The sequence below is a fragment of the Electrophorus electricus genome, chromosome 3, assembly GCF_041902795.1.
Source record: "Electrophorus electricus isolate QZ-2024a chromosome 3, ASM4190279v1, whole genome shotgun sequence".
In the NCBI taxonomy this organism is placed as follows: Eukaryota; Metazoa; Chordata; class Actinopteri; order Gymnotiformes; family Gymnotidae; genus Electrophorus; species Electrophorus electricus.
In genome coordinates, this window is record NC_137499.1 from 33,463,233 (window position 1) to 33,478,576 (window position 15,344).

The window sequence follows — 15,344 nt, forward strand, 5'->3', positions numbered from 1 at the left end:
GTCTATTCATGTACTTGGTGCAGCATCCCTATTGTAACTAAAACCCCAGAGCCTACTAAGGGAACACCACTCCTAATAACAAATTATGTAGCCTGGTAATAAATTGTGGAAACATTATTAATTAAATAAGACTCTGGGTAGGCAGTGTGTACTGGAAGTGCTGGCAGGGCACCCTCATATGTGTCTTTGTATTAAGTCTTTAAATGAGCCCTTGCAACGAAATTTATCAGCCAGTTCCCTTTTTGTGTAATCAGTTATTTTAGTTTTTGATTTTGTACAAATTTTACAAATGTGCTTTATGTAGACTTACCTTATTTCATTCATGTGAATATTAAATAAAACTTGTAATACTGCTTTATAGTACTGTTTTTATTTTGTAGAATACAGAAAAACAGTAAATGGACAGGTATGGTTTTTCAGTGCAAGGGCTCAAATCTTTTGAACAAACCATAATCTAATTCAAAATGGTAAGCTTTCTCCCTCTAATCTATATCTTTCTCAAGATGTTGAAGATATGTCCCTCAAACTAAAACCAAAAAATGGCTGTAAAAACAGACAACAGTAGAAGGCTTAATTTCCTCTGGTATGCCACACACCCACTGAGATCCACACACAGAATCCCACACAACTTTATTTTAATCTTTCCTGCCATTTCATGGCATACTGCTTCATTTGGTAATCATGCTTAACCCAGAGAAGTTTCCAATATTTAACCTTTAGCAATACTTCCATGCTAACCAATTCCATGTACGACTGAGGCCTTCCAACATGCAGTTACAGCGTAAACAAATCCATTAAACGGACAGGGTCATTCTTAAGGAACAAACTACAGCAACTATTAGTTGTTTTTGTGTACTACTTATTGTAAGTATTTTTTTCTGTTATATACAGTAGCATGAACTTTACACTCTTTTTTATCTATTTCTGACCTAACATGCTTTTCACCTGGCTACCTTCTCTCCTCCTATCAAGTCAATGTCCTCAGTGACTTTCTAACCTTACAACATATCTTATAGTTTCCCAGAAATGCATAAGACGATGCCCGCTAACACCTGAGAGAATACCTCAGGACGTACAGGCACAGCATTACCAGCTGATCTTGACAAATGATTCAGATTGGAATGTTTCCAAGCTGTTGCTCTCTTGACTCTTTGCACTCTTTGCCAACTTTTTAATTGTGTGTCTGTATCTGTGTGTGTGTGTGTGTGTGTGTGTGTGTGTGTGTGTGTGTGTTTGTGCGCGTGTGTGTGTGTATGTGTGTGCATATCTAACGGACACCTGGGTCTATTCAAAGTGGCAGATGTATGCAGGAAATTGTGAAATGTGTGTTCCTTATTTATGCCCATAAACCACAATTATTTCAGGAGATCAATATGAGCATCCATATGAGGCCAGTCTCTGCATATGGTAAATTTAGATAGCGAGAGAGGGAGAGTGAAAGGGAGAAAGAGAGAGAGTGCATCGGTGTGAGAGATAGAGGGTGTAAAAAAAACGAAGCACTGGATCAGATAGCAGACATGAGTGAGACAGAGCGAACGAAAGAGAGAACAAGACACAGAGAGAAAGACACAGACAGAGAGAGAGGATCACTGGTTGTACTGAAACACCGAAGAATACAGCTCATCTGTGCATTAGTGGAAAATCAGAGCAAAAATGAGGGAACATTAATGGAGTATTTCAAAAGGGATTCTATGTACCACTTTGGCTGAAGAACCCTCTTTTATTGTGCATGTGTGTATGGTTGTGAGAGTAAGCAAATACATGCTCATGTGGTGTTGTGGATTGCATTAAGGATGAGGACTTGGCAGGATGACACCAGGATCCACTTGACTTTTACTCATGGTTTTACTCATGGAGGAACTCTTATAGAGCCTGCTGGAACAATGCTTTAACTAGTCAATTGTACACTCTTGCACATATACTTTAATACAAACCCGTGTAAGCAAAAGGTAAGCAAAAACTATTTTATCTATCTTCTGTGGCACTTAAATATATTCCTTCTCTCCTTCACCTCTCTGTCATATACAGTATGAGCAGGAACTAGTCACAACCGATACACATGCATAGTGTTTGATTGGTGTGGGCTGTAAGTACTATGGATGTGCCATATCGGTTCTTAGTTTTATAGACAAGCTTTTGGCTATATACTGTAGCTGTGCGCTAGTGTATATGCAAGTGTGTGTGTGCGTGTGTGTGTGTGTGTGTGCATGTGTGTGTGTGTGTGTGCGCACGCGCATGTGTATAATAAGGTCATGTCCATTTCATGCTGGATGTGGAGACTGTACTAGGAGAAGTATAGTTTTGCTTCGCAGTGTCTTGTGCATACTGTTCCCTGCTGTTCTCGCACAGCTCATTCAGTTTAAATGTGCTGTGTTTTTTTCACATTCTTTTATTTCTTAACTACTAAAATTTACAAGTAGAGAAAAAAAGTTGACCAAATAAGTTGAACATTGAAATCATGTAAAATAAATCTTATATCTATGTGTCTAAAATCTAAATTCCCCCATATCTTAAAATCCTGAAAAGACATTGACTTTATGACTGTTATATGACAAGTTTGGATTTGTTCCTCAGTAATCACATTCATTAGGATGTTATTAGTCAGCATTATCTTGTGCAGCCTGTAGGACAACACACGAGATGAAAATGTTATTAGTCTCTTATAATAAATGTTATTATATAAGACTAGTGGAGCATGACAGGCATGCTCCACAGTCTGGTGACCCACCAGAATCTCAATAGTGTGTCAGCAGATTCTCACCAGCCACACTGGTCTATTATTTACACCAGTGGAAAACATGCTGACAACTCCCCTTGGCAAAATTCTAAAAATTTTGCTTCTCTTTCTAAATTCCATGTTGTGGAATTTTAGGGGCATCTTCAAGTTTGGATCTTGTTTGGATATCATTTCCTGGGTTCAAAATTCCATCTGCTTCTCAGTGGTATAACCCTTCCCTAAATTACTGACCCGATCAGATCTGCACTCATTCAGAGTTCTCAAATGTTTAGTTTATAAGAGCCTCATTAGGATGCTCAGAAAGCAACGTTTTCTAATAATTTTCATTAAAATGAAACTCTCCCCATTTTCTAAACATTTTCTACATATCCTAACCTATTACGCCAAGCTTACATAATAAAGTGGCTAAATGGAAGGCAACATAACCACCATTTTGTTACATGAGCTACAAACTGCAGAGCCTTGTTTTGGCTACCTGGAGCTTTAAACCTCAGTATTTTTAGAACACTCCAAAGTCTGAGGAGTACTGCAAAATGGGAGATGATGAAGAGTGTGGAGTGTAGTATGGACTGGAGTATCGTTTCCAAAAATGAATAAGGGAAGACGTATAGACAAAGAAAGATAGTAGCCTGTTCTATCAAGCCAAGCAGAATTGTCGGGGCACTACTTGATCTATCCACATCAAGCACTGACCACATCTACTGCACTGTGTTTTGCTGTCAGAGTAAGAAACAGGTGTTCCTTACTCTGGCAACAAACACTAACTCTCTCACTTCTACCTCCACTATTATACCACTGCCTCAACCCTCCACCTCATGTTTCTCGTTGATTGGCCACCTGGAGGACGACTAAAATACCACTGAAGCTGACAGTCACTTCTAAAACACACACACACACACACACACACACACACACACACACACACACACACACACACACACACACACACACACAATCACTACCAGACAGGTTTTCAGGGTAACCTCTATATTCGTCCATTCTTTCAACTCATTCTTTTATTCTCGACAAAGCTGTTCATGTGATCACGAAAAAAAATTATAGTGTTGTTTCTCTAATTATCACATTGATGTAATCTGAGTTAAGTGTGTATCCTCAAGCCTCTCCATACAAGTACAGCATGTCTTAGAGCACAGATCCTTGGAAGTGTATGTGGATGTGTATATGTGCACTAGCGACAAGCATCTATTATTAGAAAGACAGATCACTTGAGTGAGGCCCAGTCTGGATGCCTAAATCTGGACCCCACAGGCAGCTCACAAATTCAGGGCTTTCAGGAAAATAACATTGAAAACATTGAAATAAAAGCACCCACTGCAAAAATGTATTCAGAAACATGGTAATCCTGAGCTTAATTTCATGAGCAATGAATAATTAAATGATTCACTACACTTGGAGGAGGACAGTGTACAGAATTATCATTTAAGCATACTCACTTGGACAAGGGCAACAATCATACCATAAATGAATCTTGTGCATCATACCTTTACTGATCTGTTTAATGCAGTTGTTACCACGTCATTCCAAAAATGTCAAATGTAAAATGTAAGCAGCAAAACATTTATAAAGCATGGTAAGGCCTCAGAGGACTGACCTAATTTTTTTTTGTCTGTCTCAGATTCCTTAGCAGATAAATACAGAGGCCTGACAGTCCATCTTGATTCAGTTCAAGCAGCACGAGTGTGGGTGTTTCCCACCACTACAGCATTGCTTCATCATCATAAGAGGTCCTGCATTGCTACAGCAACATGCCGAACCTTGGCAACACCTTTGGAAATGGCAAGGTGCAGACGAGGTGCAAGTCCCGCACCCGTTTAGTCAAGAAAACGGGTCAGTGCAATGTAAACATTGTAAACATGGCAGATCAGTCTCAGCGCTACCTGGCTGACATCTACACCACCTTCGTGGATGTGCGCTGGCGCTGGATGTTCTTGCTCTTCTCATGTAGCTTCATCACGATCTGGCTAGCATTCGGCTTCAACTTCTGGCTCATTACCCTCATGCATGGTGACCTGAACCTGGATCTTCCTGAAGATTACAAGCCATGCATCATGAATATCAATGGCTTTCTTTCGGCATTCCTCTTCTCTCTTGAGACGCAGACCACCATTGGCTATGGCTTCCGCTGTGTGACGGATGAGTGCCCTGTGGCCGTTTGCATGGTCGTGACTCAGTCCATTGCGGGCTGCCTCTTCAACGCATTCATGATTGGTGCAATCATGACCAAGATGGCTCGGCCCAAGAAGCGTGCGGAGACAATGCTGTTCTCGCGCAACGCCATCATATCCATGCGTGATGGTAACCTATGCCTGATGTGGCGTGTGGGGAACATGCGTAAGAGTCACATCGTAGAGGCACACGTACGTGCCCAGATGATCCAGTCACGTGTGACGGACGAGGGCGAGTATCTCCCACTTGAACAGATTGACATCAATGTGGGTTACGACACGGGCACTGACCGGATCTTCTTCGTCTCGCCACTGACCATCATCCACAAGATCAATGAAGACAGCCCACTTTATGAGCTCAGCAAGCAGGATCTGATGGAATCAGACTTCGAGATCGTGGTGATCCTCGAGGGCTTGGTGGAGGCCACGGCCATGACAGCACAGGTGCGCAGCTCTTACCTGGCCAGCGAGATCTTGTGGGGACACCGTTTTGAGCCGATGATATTTGAGGAGAAGAATCATTACAAGGTAGACTTCTCAACTTTCCACAAGACTTATGAAGTCACCTCCACACCACTTTGTAGCGCCAAAGACATTGAGGAGCAGGAATCTTCACAGGACAGTGATGGTTTCTGTTATGAGAATGAAGTGGCCTCCAGTAGTAGCAAGGAAGATGAGCTGGAAGATGGTAGGGGACACAGAGGAGCTGACCTGGAAACCCTACCAGTCAAGGTGGACTTTGACCAGTGGGGAGTCCACAGGGAGTCAGAGATATGACCACAGGGAATCAGAGATATGATTTCAGACCCCATTGACCTTTGACCTTTGCCTCAAGACACTTGGTTTTAATGTAGATCCAGCCTATTCCTTTAGTTTTGGCTTTGGCTGACAGACGCACAACAAAGCAAGTGCCATATGAACCTTTGACCGCTGCAATAATGCCAAGCTGTAGGCAAGTGCAGGCAAGTTATGTTCATGACTGCTGCAGCTGGATGGCCTTCCTGTAGGAAAACTTGAAATAGCATTTTTTGTTTCATACTGTAGTTTGAACTGATTTTAAGTGGTATCATAATGCAATAGTAAGCAAACCTTGGTGCCAAACTTGGTCAGACATTTGCTAGGTGCTTTTGGGCTACATTCTCCTGCTAATTTTATGTACCCATCAGCATCCTAATTACTATTAAATCACTTCATTTGGCGTAACTTTATTTTTGTAGAAGGTAAAACTAGGATGAGCATATGTTAAGGTCTTTGTCCACTTTTCTGTTTGTTTTATATTGTGGCACATAAAGGACTCTTTGGAATTTATATCATCCTGGTAAAGATGATCAAAAAGCTATGAGAAATGCCTTTAAAATAATAAAAAAAAAACCTTGAAAAAATGAAAAAAAAAAATCTTTAAAAAATGTTTCACAATTACTGGCACCACCCAGACTGCTTAAGCTCCCATTCATAGTTTAACTTTTCTAAACATAATGTTAGGAGCTTGACATGCAGGGCAAATGATCTAAGTAACATCAGAATGTTCAGAGAAAACAAAATGAACCAAAAGGTTGTTGATCTTCATGAATCAGGAAAACAGCTCCACATGTAAAAATACCCATTGCCCCTATTAGGGTAATAATTAATTTTCAAACAACACAAGCTTTCATTATCCTATCTGGGAAATTATGAAAATGCATTTTCCCACTTTTGCACAGAGGAAGATGATTTGACAGGGAAAATGTCCAAACATCAGTGGACAGTGGAAGAACAAGGCAAAATATAGCTTTTTTCCAAATAATTTGGAAGCCCTGACAAAAGAAAGCTTTATGACACACTTGAAGATTACTAAACTCATTTGAATAGAGTTATGTGGTCAAATGAGAAAAAACAGAGGTTTTTGGCAACCAATGCCAGAAATGAATTTGGTGAAAAAAAGTCATGGTCATGCAGAAAAAACATAATCCCCATTTTAAAGTATATTGGATTTATGATCTTGTGTGGCTGTTTTTCATTCCAAAGGCTCTTGGAAACTGGCCAGGATGCATGGAATCATGCATGGAAATTTTAGAGAGGATTCTCATCGCCCCTGCCAGGACCCTAAGACTGGGCTGTGGATGTATCTTCCAGCAGGACAATGATCTGAAGATTACTTCCAAATGCACACAGAAAATGATTAATGTACCACTGAATTAAGCTTCTCAGGTGACAACACCAGTCCCCTGACTTAGAACATATTGTCAATCTGTGGGTGAGTTGAAAAGAAAAGTACAAAAGTGTTGACCAAGGACTTTGAAAGACCTATACATGGAGTTTGAAAATGGAGAAAGAGTTCCAGACAAATTAAGAAATGCAGGGGTGCCAATAACTGTAATATATTGCAATATATATATATATATATATATATATATATATATATATATATATATATTGCAATATATTACAGTTATTGGCACCCCTGCATTTCTAATATATATATATATATATATATATATATATATATATATATATATATATATATATATATATATATAAAATTATTTATTTATTTATTTATTTATTTTTCCTGTAATACAGTGTCCATTTCACCACTCACAGAGTACAAAGCCCATGGCACACACTCTTGAGACACACACTATTTCATACTCAGGACGCACAGCAGACCATCAGATTCCAAGCAGAAGGGTCAATAAAACACACTAGATAAAAACTACTGATGTGGTGTTAGTACACATTTTCTTTCTGAACAGTATGTACCATTGTGCATAAGGTCTGAACTAACCCAAGGCTGCCATCAGGAGGAAAAAATCTGATTAGTGATCGCCCGTTTGTAATCTGAATACATAATCTTCCATTTGTAAAGACATCAGCGAAGCAGGGCAACAAAAATATTATCTCCTGAAAAGTTAAACAAATCAGTCTTGGCTATAATTGTCTCCATTGTTGTATGTCATGACTCCTGTGTTGGGGCAGATATTTGTTAGGCCGAAGATACATTGAGCAGGCCTCAAAGTTTAAAGACTTGTTAATACTAAAGGGCACAGTGGAATACTTATTTTGCAATACTAATATAAATGTGATATTTCTAATATGATATGAAGTGTTTTTTTTTTTCTTTGAGTTGTGAGGATAATAGCGAAATGCTTAAAGCTAGTTGTACAGCTACTGCTAAATATTAATGCAGAGCAATGGGGCAGCATTTGAACAATCAAGTTAGCATAAAGGTCTGTTCAACATGTAAAACATGCAAAAACATGTTACAAAGACACTGAGCACATCATTTGACCTCATCTATGCTACCCCAGGGACACATCCCCTGATATGAATATAATACGCAGCAGATTCACACACTCCAAATGATAAAAGATGCTGTTAAGGAGTTTGATCTTACAGACTCCTCACTGATTTTTGAAAGAATCAGACAAAGTCTGGCAGACAAGGTGAGGTAGGGAGAGGGAGTGAGAGAGACAAGGGAGGAATAAATCTGAGCAGTGTTCACTCACTCACCCCATCTAACATCTTGCTCAGCGGGAGAAAAAGAGCACGCCTGATTGAATAAAGGAGGCATTAGGTGAAATAATTGTAATAAACTAATGTTTCCCCAAGATAAATTACAGCCAACCTTATTTTACAATAGAAATTAAGGAGTAGAGAGCAAAGAAAGAGACCCTTCTGAATTTGTCAACAGAATCCTTTAACAGCTTTCACTGAGCTATTTATGAGGTCATGGCTTGCTGGCTCATCGTACAAGGAAGTAGACATACCCACTGACATTTTAACTGCTTTTTAAAAAGAACTTGCATTGCCTTCCTTTATTTTAGAGTCTGTCCTAGGGATATAGCAAATTTGCATCCTTTTAAGTTTCTTCTTACTGTAAAACTATGACTGAAACACATCAAAAGTATACTCAGAGATAGACTTTACAAATTCTTAGATTCAATGCAATTAGTTTTTTGCTCCTTTATATGTTATTAGATTGAGTCCAATGCAAATAGGTCTAGCCCTACTTCTGCTATGCACATGGTTTTGCTAATTGAAAGAAGAGAGTTCAAAAGAGCTAACACTGGGATGAGATGTAGACTGTATTGTTATTAGAAACATAAGTGTTTCAACAGCGATCTCTTTACTCAGTTTATTGATGTGCCTCATAATGCCCTATAAGCATTTGTTGTAAAACAAGACCCACAGCAAGTATTGTTGCACAATACGGACAGCTACTGTGACAAAGAAAAAACAAAAAACAAAAAAAGTTAAAAAAAAAAATCAGACTCATATATACAAAGACCATTAGCCTGGTTTTGTTGGTCACTTACTATTTCTGTACTCTGTCCTGTTATTTTTGAAATTTTAAGTTGAAGTTGAAATTTCTAGCTGTATTTTTGACAAACAGATGAATCCACAATGAAACATGAAGCTTGTAAGAAAACAGCTACTGGTTTTAAGAATGTAAATTACAAATGGAATCTAGCTACTTGTTTTAACAATGTAAGTTACAAATGGAAGCTATTTCTGCATTCTTAAATTGAGAAATGATAAAGAACAAAAGGACAACTGAATACTGAGTCCTTAATTCTGTGTTTGTACATCATGTTCTGAAAACCTACAACAAAGCTAGAACATGACTGATTCTGTAGAATTTAGGAATGATACATTTGTTAGTTGGTACCAAGCTTGAAAATAACTAAAATATATTTTAAAAAAATGTATTCAATACTCCCAAGACACTTGATGCATACACTACCAATAAAAAGGTTTGGACACATATCTGCTTATTTTTTTAAATTATTTTCTACATTTTATTAAAATTGTGATGCTATCAAAACAATGAGATAACACATATGTGATTATGTTAAACAAATACTGTTACAAAAGTAACCACTCTTTACTTTGATGACAGCTTTCTACACTCTTGGTGTTCTCTTAACCAGCTTCATGAGGGAACCACCTATGATGTTTTTCCATCAGTCTTAAAGAAATTCTTACATATGCTGAGGATCAAAGACTAAAGTTCTGAATGAAAACTATTTGCTGGGGGCATTGAAGAAGTATTTATTTATTTATTTATTTATTTATTTATTGATAATTAATCCATATATATGATATCAACTATTTATTAACTACTTCACTATCAATATTTGACTTAAAATGAAAATTAACTATAAACCATTAGAGTAAAATACCTTTAGAAAAACATTCATTCAGGCAGATGTGTCCAAACTTTGGACTGGTACTGTAGCTTGACCTAATATGTTTCCCCCTCCTGAAATGTCAGTACACCAGAAACAAACCACCACCTGAAATTAAACAGGAAAATGTAATCATCTTGAAATTGTGAGCTTTGTTTGTTGAACAAGAAAAGAGAAGAGACAGACAGAGAGAGAGAATGAGAGAGAGAGAGTATGTGCAAAAGAGAGCGTGAGTGTGAGAGAGAGTGAGAGAGTGACAGGTGCTCTTTGCCATGACCCTTATCATCTGTATGTTTGTATGCACTCAGACTGATATGTTTATTTACTGTGTCAGAATGACCCCCAACTTCAGAGAGAATGAGAGGGAGTGAGAGAGAGTGCACATGTGGAAGAGAGTGAGTGAAACAAACGGGTGCTCAATTGCTGCTTAATCCATGATTTTACTCACTGTGTGTCAGCCAGATCATGTTAAACAGATATTTGCTGTTTATTTATTTATATTTATTTGTTATATGTCATTCAGAAATACATCTCATCCCAAGAATAGGCATGGGATGGGATAATTAACAACGCACAGGTCAAAACTGAAATGAAAGTCCTGATGAAGAGATAGCCAGTGAATGACATGCACAAACAGCTCAATTTGTTTCCATGGTAACATATATAGCCTTACAGAAGAAATTAATACAATGAATACTGCAGATAGCATGCTCTCTCTCTCTCTCTCTCTCTCTCTCTCTCTCTCTCTCTCACACACACACACACACACACACAGAAATATAGAGAGATGTTTGGACTGTGATCGCAGATATTATTCAGTCTTGTCTAAACTACCCATAATGAAGAGATCATCACTTCAAAGCATCAAAGTAACATGAATAATTCATAATTCACAAAGCAGAATTTAATCCAGGAACATTCACATCTGCTGTTTGCTTTCTTTCTGGTAAGGTGGCTTGGAAGTGCAAAACAATTTAACAAATCAATACCAAAAACACAAAGGCTGAACCAAAATGCCACAGCAAATTAGAAAACATGGTGGCAAATATGAAATGCAATGCTATAACAAATGTGGATACAACAGCAAAAGCCAACAATGCCAAAATGAACTCAAAACAGAAAAGTTATGTCCTTCTAGAACATCACATGATCTTTGCTGAGTGAACAGGGCGTATTACCAACACATGAAAAAAGATGGTTTCTCTTGATGTGCCAAATAGATGAGTTTTGGGCAGTAGGATGCTAGCATTTTTTTTACTATGAGTGTTGATTGGTTGGTGAGCTGGAGTTGGAGTAGCAGGAATGCTAGTGTCCTACTGCACAAAACCCATTGGCAGTAGAAATAAAGGATTTTGACTTTGCTATTTTTAGTGTAATACATACTTCTACCTTACAAAATTAAAGGAAGATCCAGGCCAAGCGGTGAGAAACCTTTAATTTTTCATGTTTAGCCAATTAGTCTCACAACCATTCACTGAGGGCTCTCTTGCTGACACCCTCTGGTATTTTGCAGTCATTTTTTGATATAATGGGAGGAATAGGAAGTCGGCTGTTTCCTCATAAACCGGCTCTGCTAGAGTGACTATTGCTATGGCACTAGATACCGAATGGTTTGGTTTTCCTTTTGTTGCTGTTTCCACCCATTATCTCATGTTTGGTTTATCTCTGCCCCTGTTTATCTCTTGTTAGTTTCAGATGTTTCTTGTTTCTGGTTACTGTCTTTGTATTTATACCTCTAGTTTCCTTCTTTTATTGTTGGTTATTGAGCTCTCACTCTGTGTTGTCATTACTCTCCATGTTTATCTTTATTTAGCATTTTTTCTTTGTGTCTTTTGGTTTCATTTTTGGTCTGATGGCTTCTATATCTGCCTCCAGCAATTTGACCATGAACTGTGTTACCGTTAGTGATTATAGATCAACACTTAATAAACATTGCTAATCTCAGAGCTTGTGTCTTCTGTCAACTCAATACAATACATATAAAGTGATCAGTCAGAGTATGTATATGCTGACATGTGTGTTTGTGTGGCACTGGGACTAGTGTATAAGCTATAGTAATGTTACAGGGGTGCTTTACACACAACAGTATCACTGCTAGACTGAATTGTCCACCACCACTAAAAAGAGCAAGTCTGTGTCCAGAAACTGACCAATGATAAAGGACTACAGGATGGTTAATATAAACTGTGTATCAACAGACAGACATCAGTATCTGTTGATGAACTGTATATATTTCTTTTCTTGCATAGAATTATTTTTCTTCGGTTACAGCAATTTTAATACTTTTCATGAATTGTGAAAATCAATACAGAGAAAACAAATTAAGCTATATTTCCTCACTCAAAGAAAATCTCACACATAAATGAAATGAAAATAGAATTGTGAATACATAATAAGCTAACATGTGATCTAATTGTAAAGATCATTGATTAGTGTACTATAAGTATGACAAAATTCAATTTTATTAGAGGGTTAAGGTCAAGATCACTTGACCTTACAAGAACAATACTCATTTAATGTACTCATTGATCTTTGTTTTTCTGCAATGCAGGCCAGTGCTGGGGCTGATTAATTTTCCAGAACTGAAACAAACCTGGTACAGGACAGGCCCAGTTCATTCAATAAATACATATGACCTGACCCAGATGCAGCACAGATACGTTTGGACTATGGTTTTCACATTGCTCCATTGAACTGTTTTTAATATTCAGTAAACGTGTTAGTTCTAGTACAGATCCATTTGCATGTCCTTAAAATTTTTTTTTTACTCTGCTCCATTTCACTACCCATTAAAACGTGGTTTGCTTGAACCTGACACTGACAATCCCTCATTCCAATATTAACCAATTGCAACCAATATTATGGCGATATTCAACTTTACAAAGCTGAAAACATTCAAAAATAAAAATGTTTAACGCAATTAAAAGTCCTGTTTTAAAAAAACAAACAGTGGAACTGGAAGAGCCTTTGATCACAGCATAGCAGGACCTAGAGCACTGGCAGAAACTCTGAAATACATATTTAAAAAAAGAAAGAAATTGCACATACATTTCAATAGAAACAAATATTTATATACTCCATATTCACACTGATTAATAAAGCAATTTAAACCATGTTAAGTGTCAGTGGCTAAGTAGTTAGCAGTGCTTAGCATCTATTGCTCTTGCATCAACAGTATTAGCTGATCATTCTAAAGGACAATCGTCAATCAGTATTAACTCTAAATTCTCTTGGGGGCTCAATTTCATAAAGCATATCACATAATTATGGATCTCAGTCTTTCGTTCGTAGCACATGTAAATGATATTTCTAGGACCGCCTTTCTCCACCTTAGGAACATTTCTAAGATGAGGAACATGCTCTCCTTACATAATGCAGAAAAGCTAGTCCATGTATTTATTACTTCAAGATTGCACTACTGTAATGCCCTACTATCAGGCTGTAATACTAAGTGCCTAAACAAACCCCAGCTAGTTTCAAATGCAGCAGCCAGAGTGCTTACTAGAACTAGAAAATTTGATCACTTCTATCTTAGCTACTTTACATTGGCTCCCAGTAAAATTTCATTACCTACAAAGCACTGAATGGTCTTGCCCCACAGGACCTTAGAGAACTCTTAGTGCATTTACAATCTACCATGTCTGCTTAGATCAAAATGTGCAGGCTCTTTACTAGTACCAAGAATAAGAAAATCTAACGCAGGGGGAAGAGGCTTTTTCTATAAAGCTCCCACTCTATGGAATAACCTTCCTCTAAATGTTCGAGATTCAGACACAGTCTCAATATTTCAGCCTAGGCTGAAAATCTGTACAGTCAGGCATTTTATTAACTACTTGCCATCTTAGGTAACGGTGTAGATCTGGGAGACCATGGGCATTGAGAGGTTTGGTAAACTGGGATGTTATGATGCTGTCACTTCAACTCTCTTTTGTCACTCAAGTTTGTTTACTGAGAGCGGCAGAACGCTGATGTTCCAGGGTGCCCTCATGCCTGCGTTTCCTTCTGGCTCTTTTTAACTCTGCTGCCATAGCTAAATCTGCCAGAGTACATCATTGCACATTATAGTTCCCTAATTTACACACTCTCATACCAAGACATACCTAGTTTAGTCTCTCTTTCTGCTGAGGTACACCTACCCCTGATGTCGTGATGTTGCTGAACCTCATCTCGTCTCAGCTGCCTTGGCTACTCCCACCACCCCCTGATGTCCCCTGCTGCAGCCCAGCACACCTGCACCCCAGCCAACTACTTCTCCGATGCCCTCAATGTACGTTCGTTTGCGGGTTGAGTCTCTGACACAGGCACACCCCCGGACAAGACTAGGACCTCTAGATATTTGGACTAAACATTAATTGTTTATTTATCTATCTATCTCTTTAAATTGTTGTTATTGTGGTGTCCGTTGTCGACCAGTGGACGACTTAGAACTTGAGAGGTTTCAAAGGTTTCATTCTTCCTCATGCTCTAGGCAGTTTTCCCTTGCCACTGTTGGCCTTGGCTTGCTCACTGGGGGCTTGGACTTGACCAATTGTAAAGCTGCTTTGTGACAACATCTGTTGTAAAAAGCGCTGTATAAATACATTTAGAATTTTTGAATTTTTAATTATGTTGGTCAGCTATATATGGATAGCAAGCACATTAGCAAAATTAAACTGCTTCCTGTTCTCTAAATCAATGTTATGTGCTTTTGTCTTCCTTAAAATTGTACAGTGTACACAATTCCAAGACGGTTAGCAACAAAATGAGTCTATAAACAGTCAGAGTCAGATTACTTATTTCGTTTTAATTATTAGTTCAATTCAATTCTCATGGACACTCCTGATTTGAGAATCCGGCACGCTTCCGCTTGGATTCCAAATGAAGTTTGTGATCACGATTTGTAACTTAAACGGGCCATATCCAGCTCTGAGCCATAAAAGCCGTGTGACTGTAAAGCGGATCTAGCCCAGACAGCTGTAAAGGTAGCAACTCTAGCGAGCGTAGCCTGAAACTCAGGATTAGAGAGATAGGGATTATTATTTAAACAAACAAAAATATTTTACCAAAAATATTAAATACTGAAAGTTTTAATTCAAATCATGACTGTGTGTGAGTCAGGAAATCATTATAAGGCTAAAAACGTCACTATTCTTCCATCGCCTGCACGACTTCAGCACTCTGCCTCCGCTGAGTAATAGCACCTGCCACTAGTTTCCTACTTTAATTAGGCAGTGGATTTAAGCGCTGCACGCCTTACTATCTTCGCTTGCTTTC

General features: G+C 38.3%; 1 protein-coding gene across 2 annotated transcripts; it reads left to right on the forward strand.

Moving 5' to 3' along the window:
• The first annotated feature begins 669 nt into the window (after window positions 1-669).
• Window positions 670-7,182, forward strand: kcnj12b (potassium inwardly rectifying channel subfamily J member 12b). Of its 2 annotated transcripts, XR_014122796.1 has the most exons (3): window positions 1,256-1,949; window positions 4,374-5,885; window positions 6,928-7,182. XR_014122796.1 is itself a non-coding variant. In XM_027014655.3 (2 exons), the coding sequence occupies exon 2, from the start codon at window positions 4,504-4,506 to the stop codon at window positions 5,698-5,700; it is 1,197 nt and encodes a 398-aa protein (XP_026870456.1). In that variant the 5' UTR covers window positions 670-864; window positions 4,374-4,503; the 3' UTR covers window positions 5,701-7,182. The 2 variants fall into 2 exon arrangements, 1 of the variants encoding a protein (XP_026870456.1); XM_027014655.3 differs by lacking the exon at window positions 1,256-1,949 and adding an exon at window positions 670-864 and having other exon boundaries at window positions 4,374-7,182.
• Window positions 7,183-15,344: the final 8,162 nt, after the last annotated feature.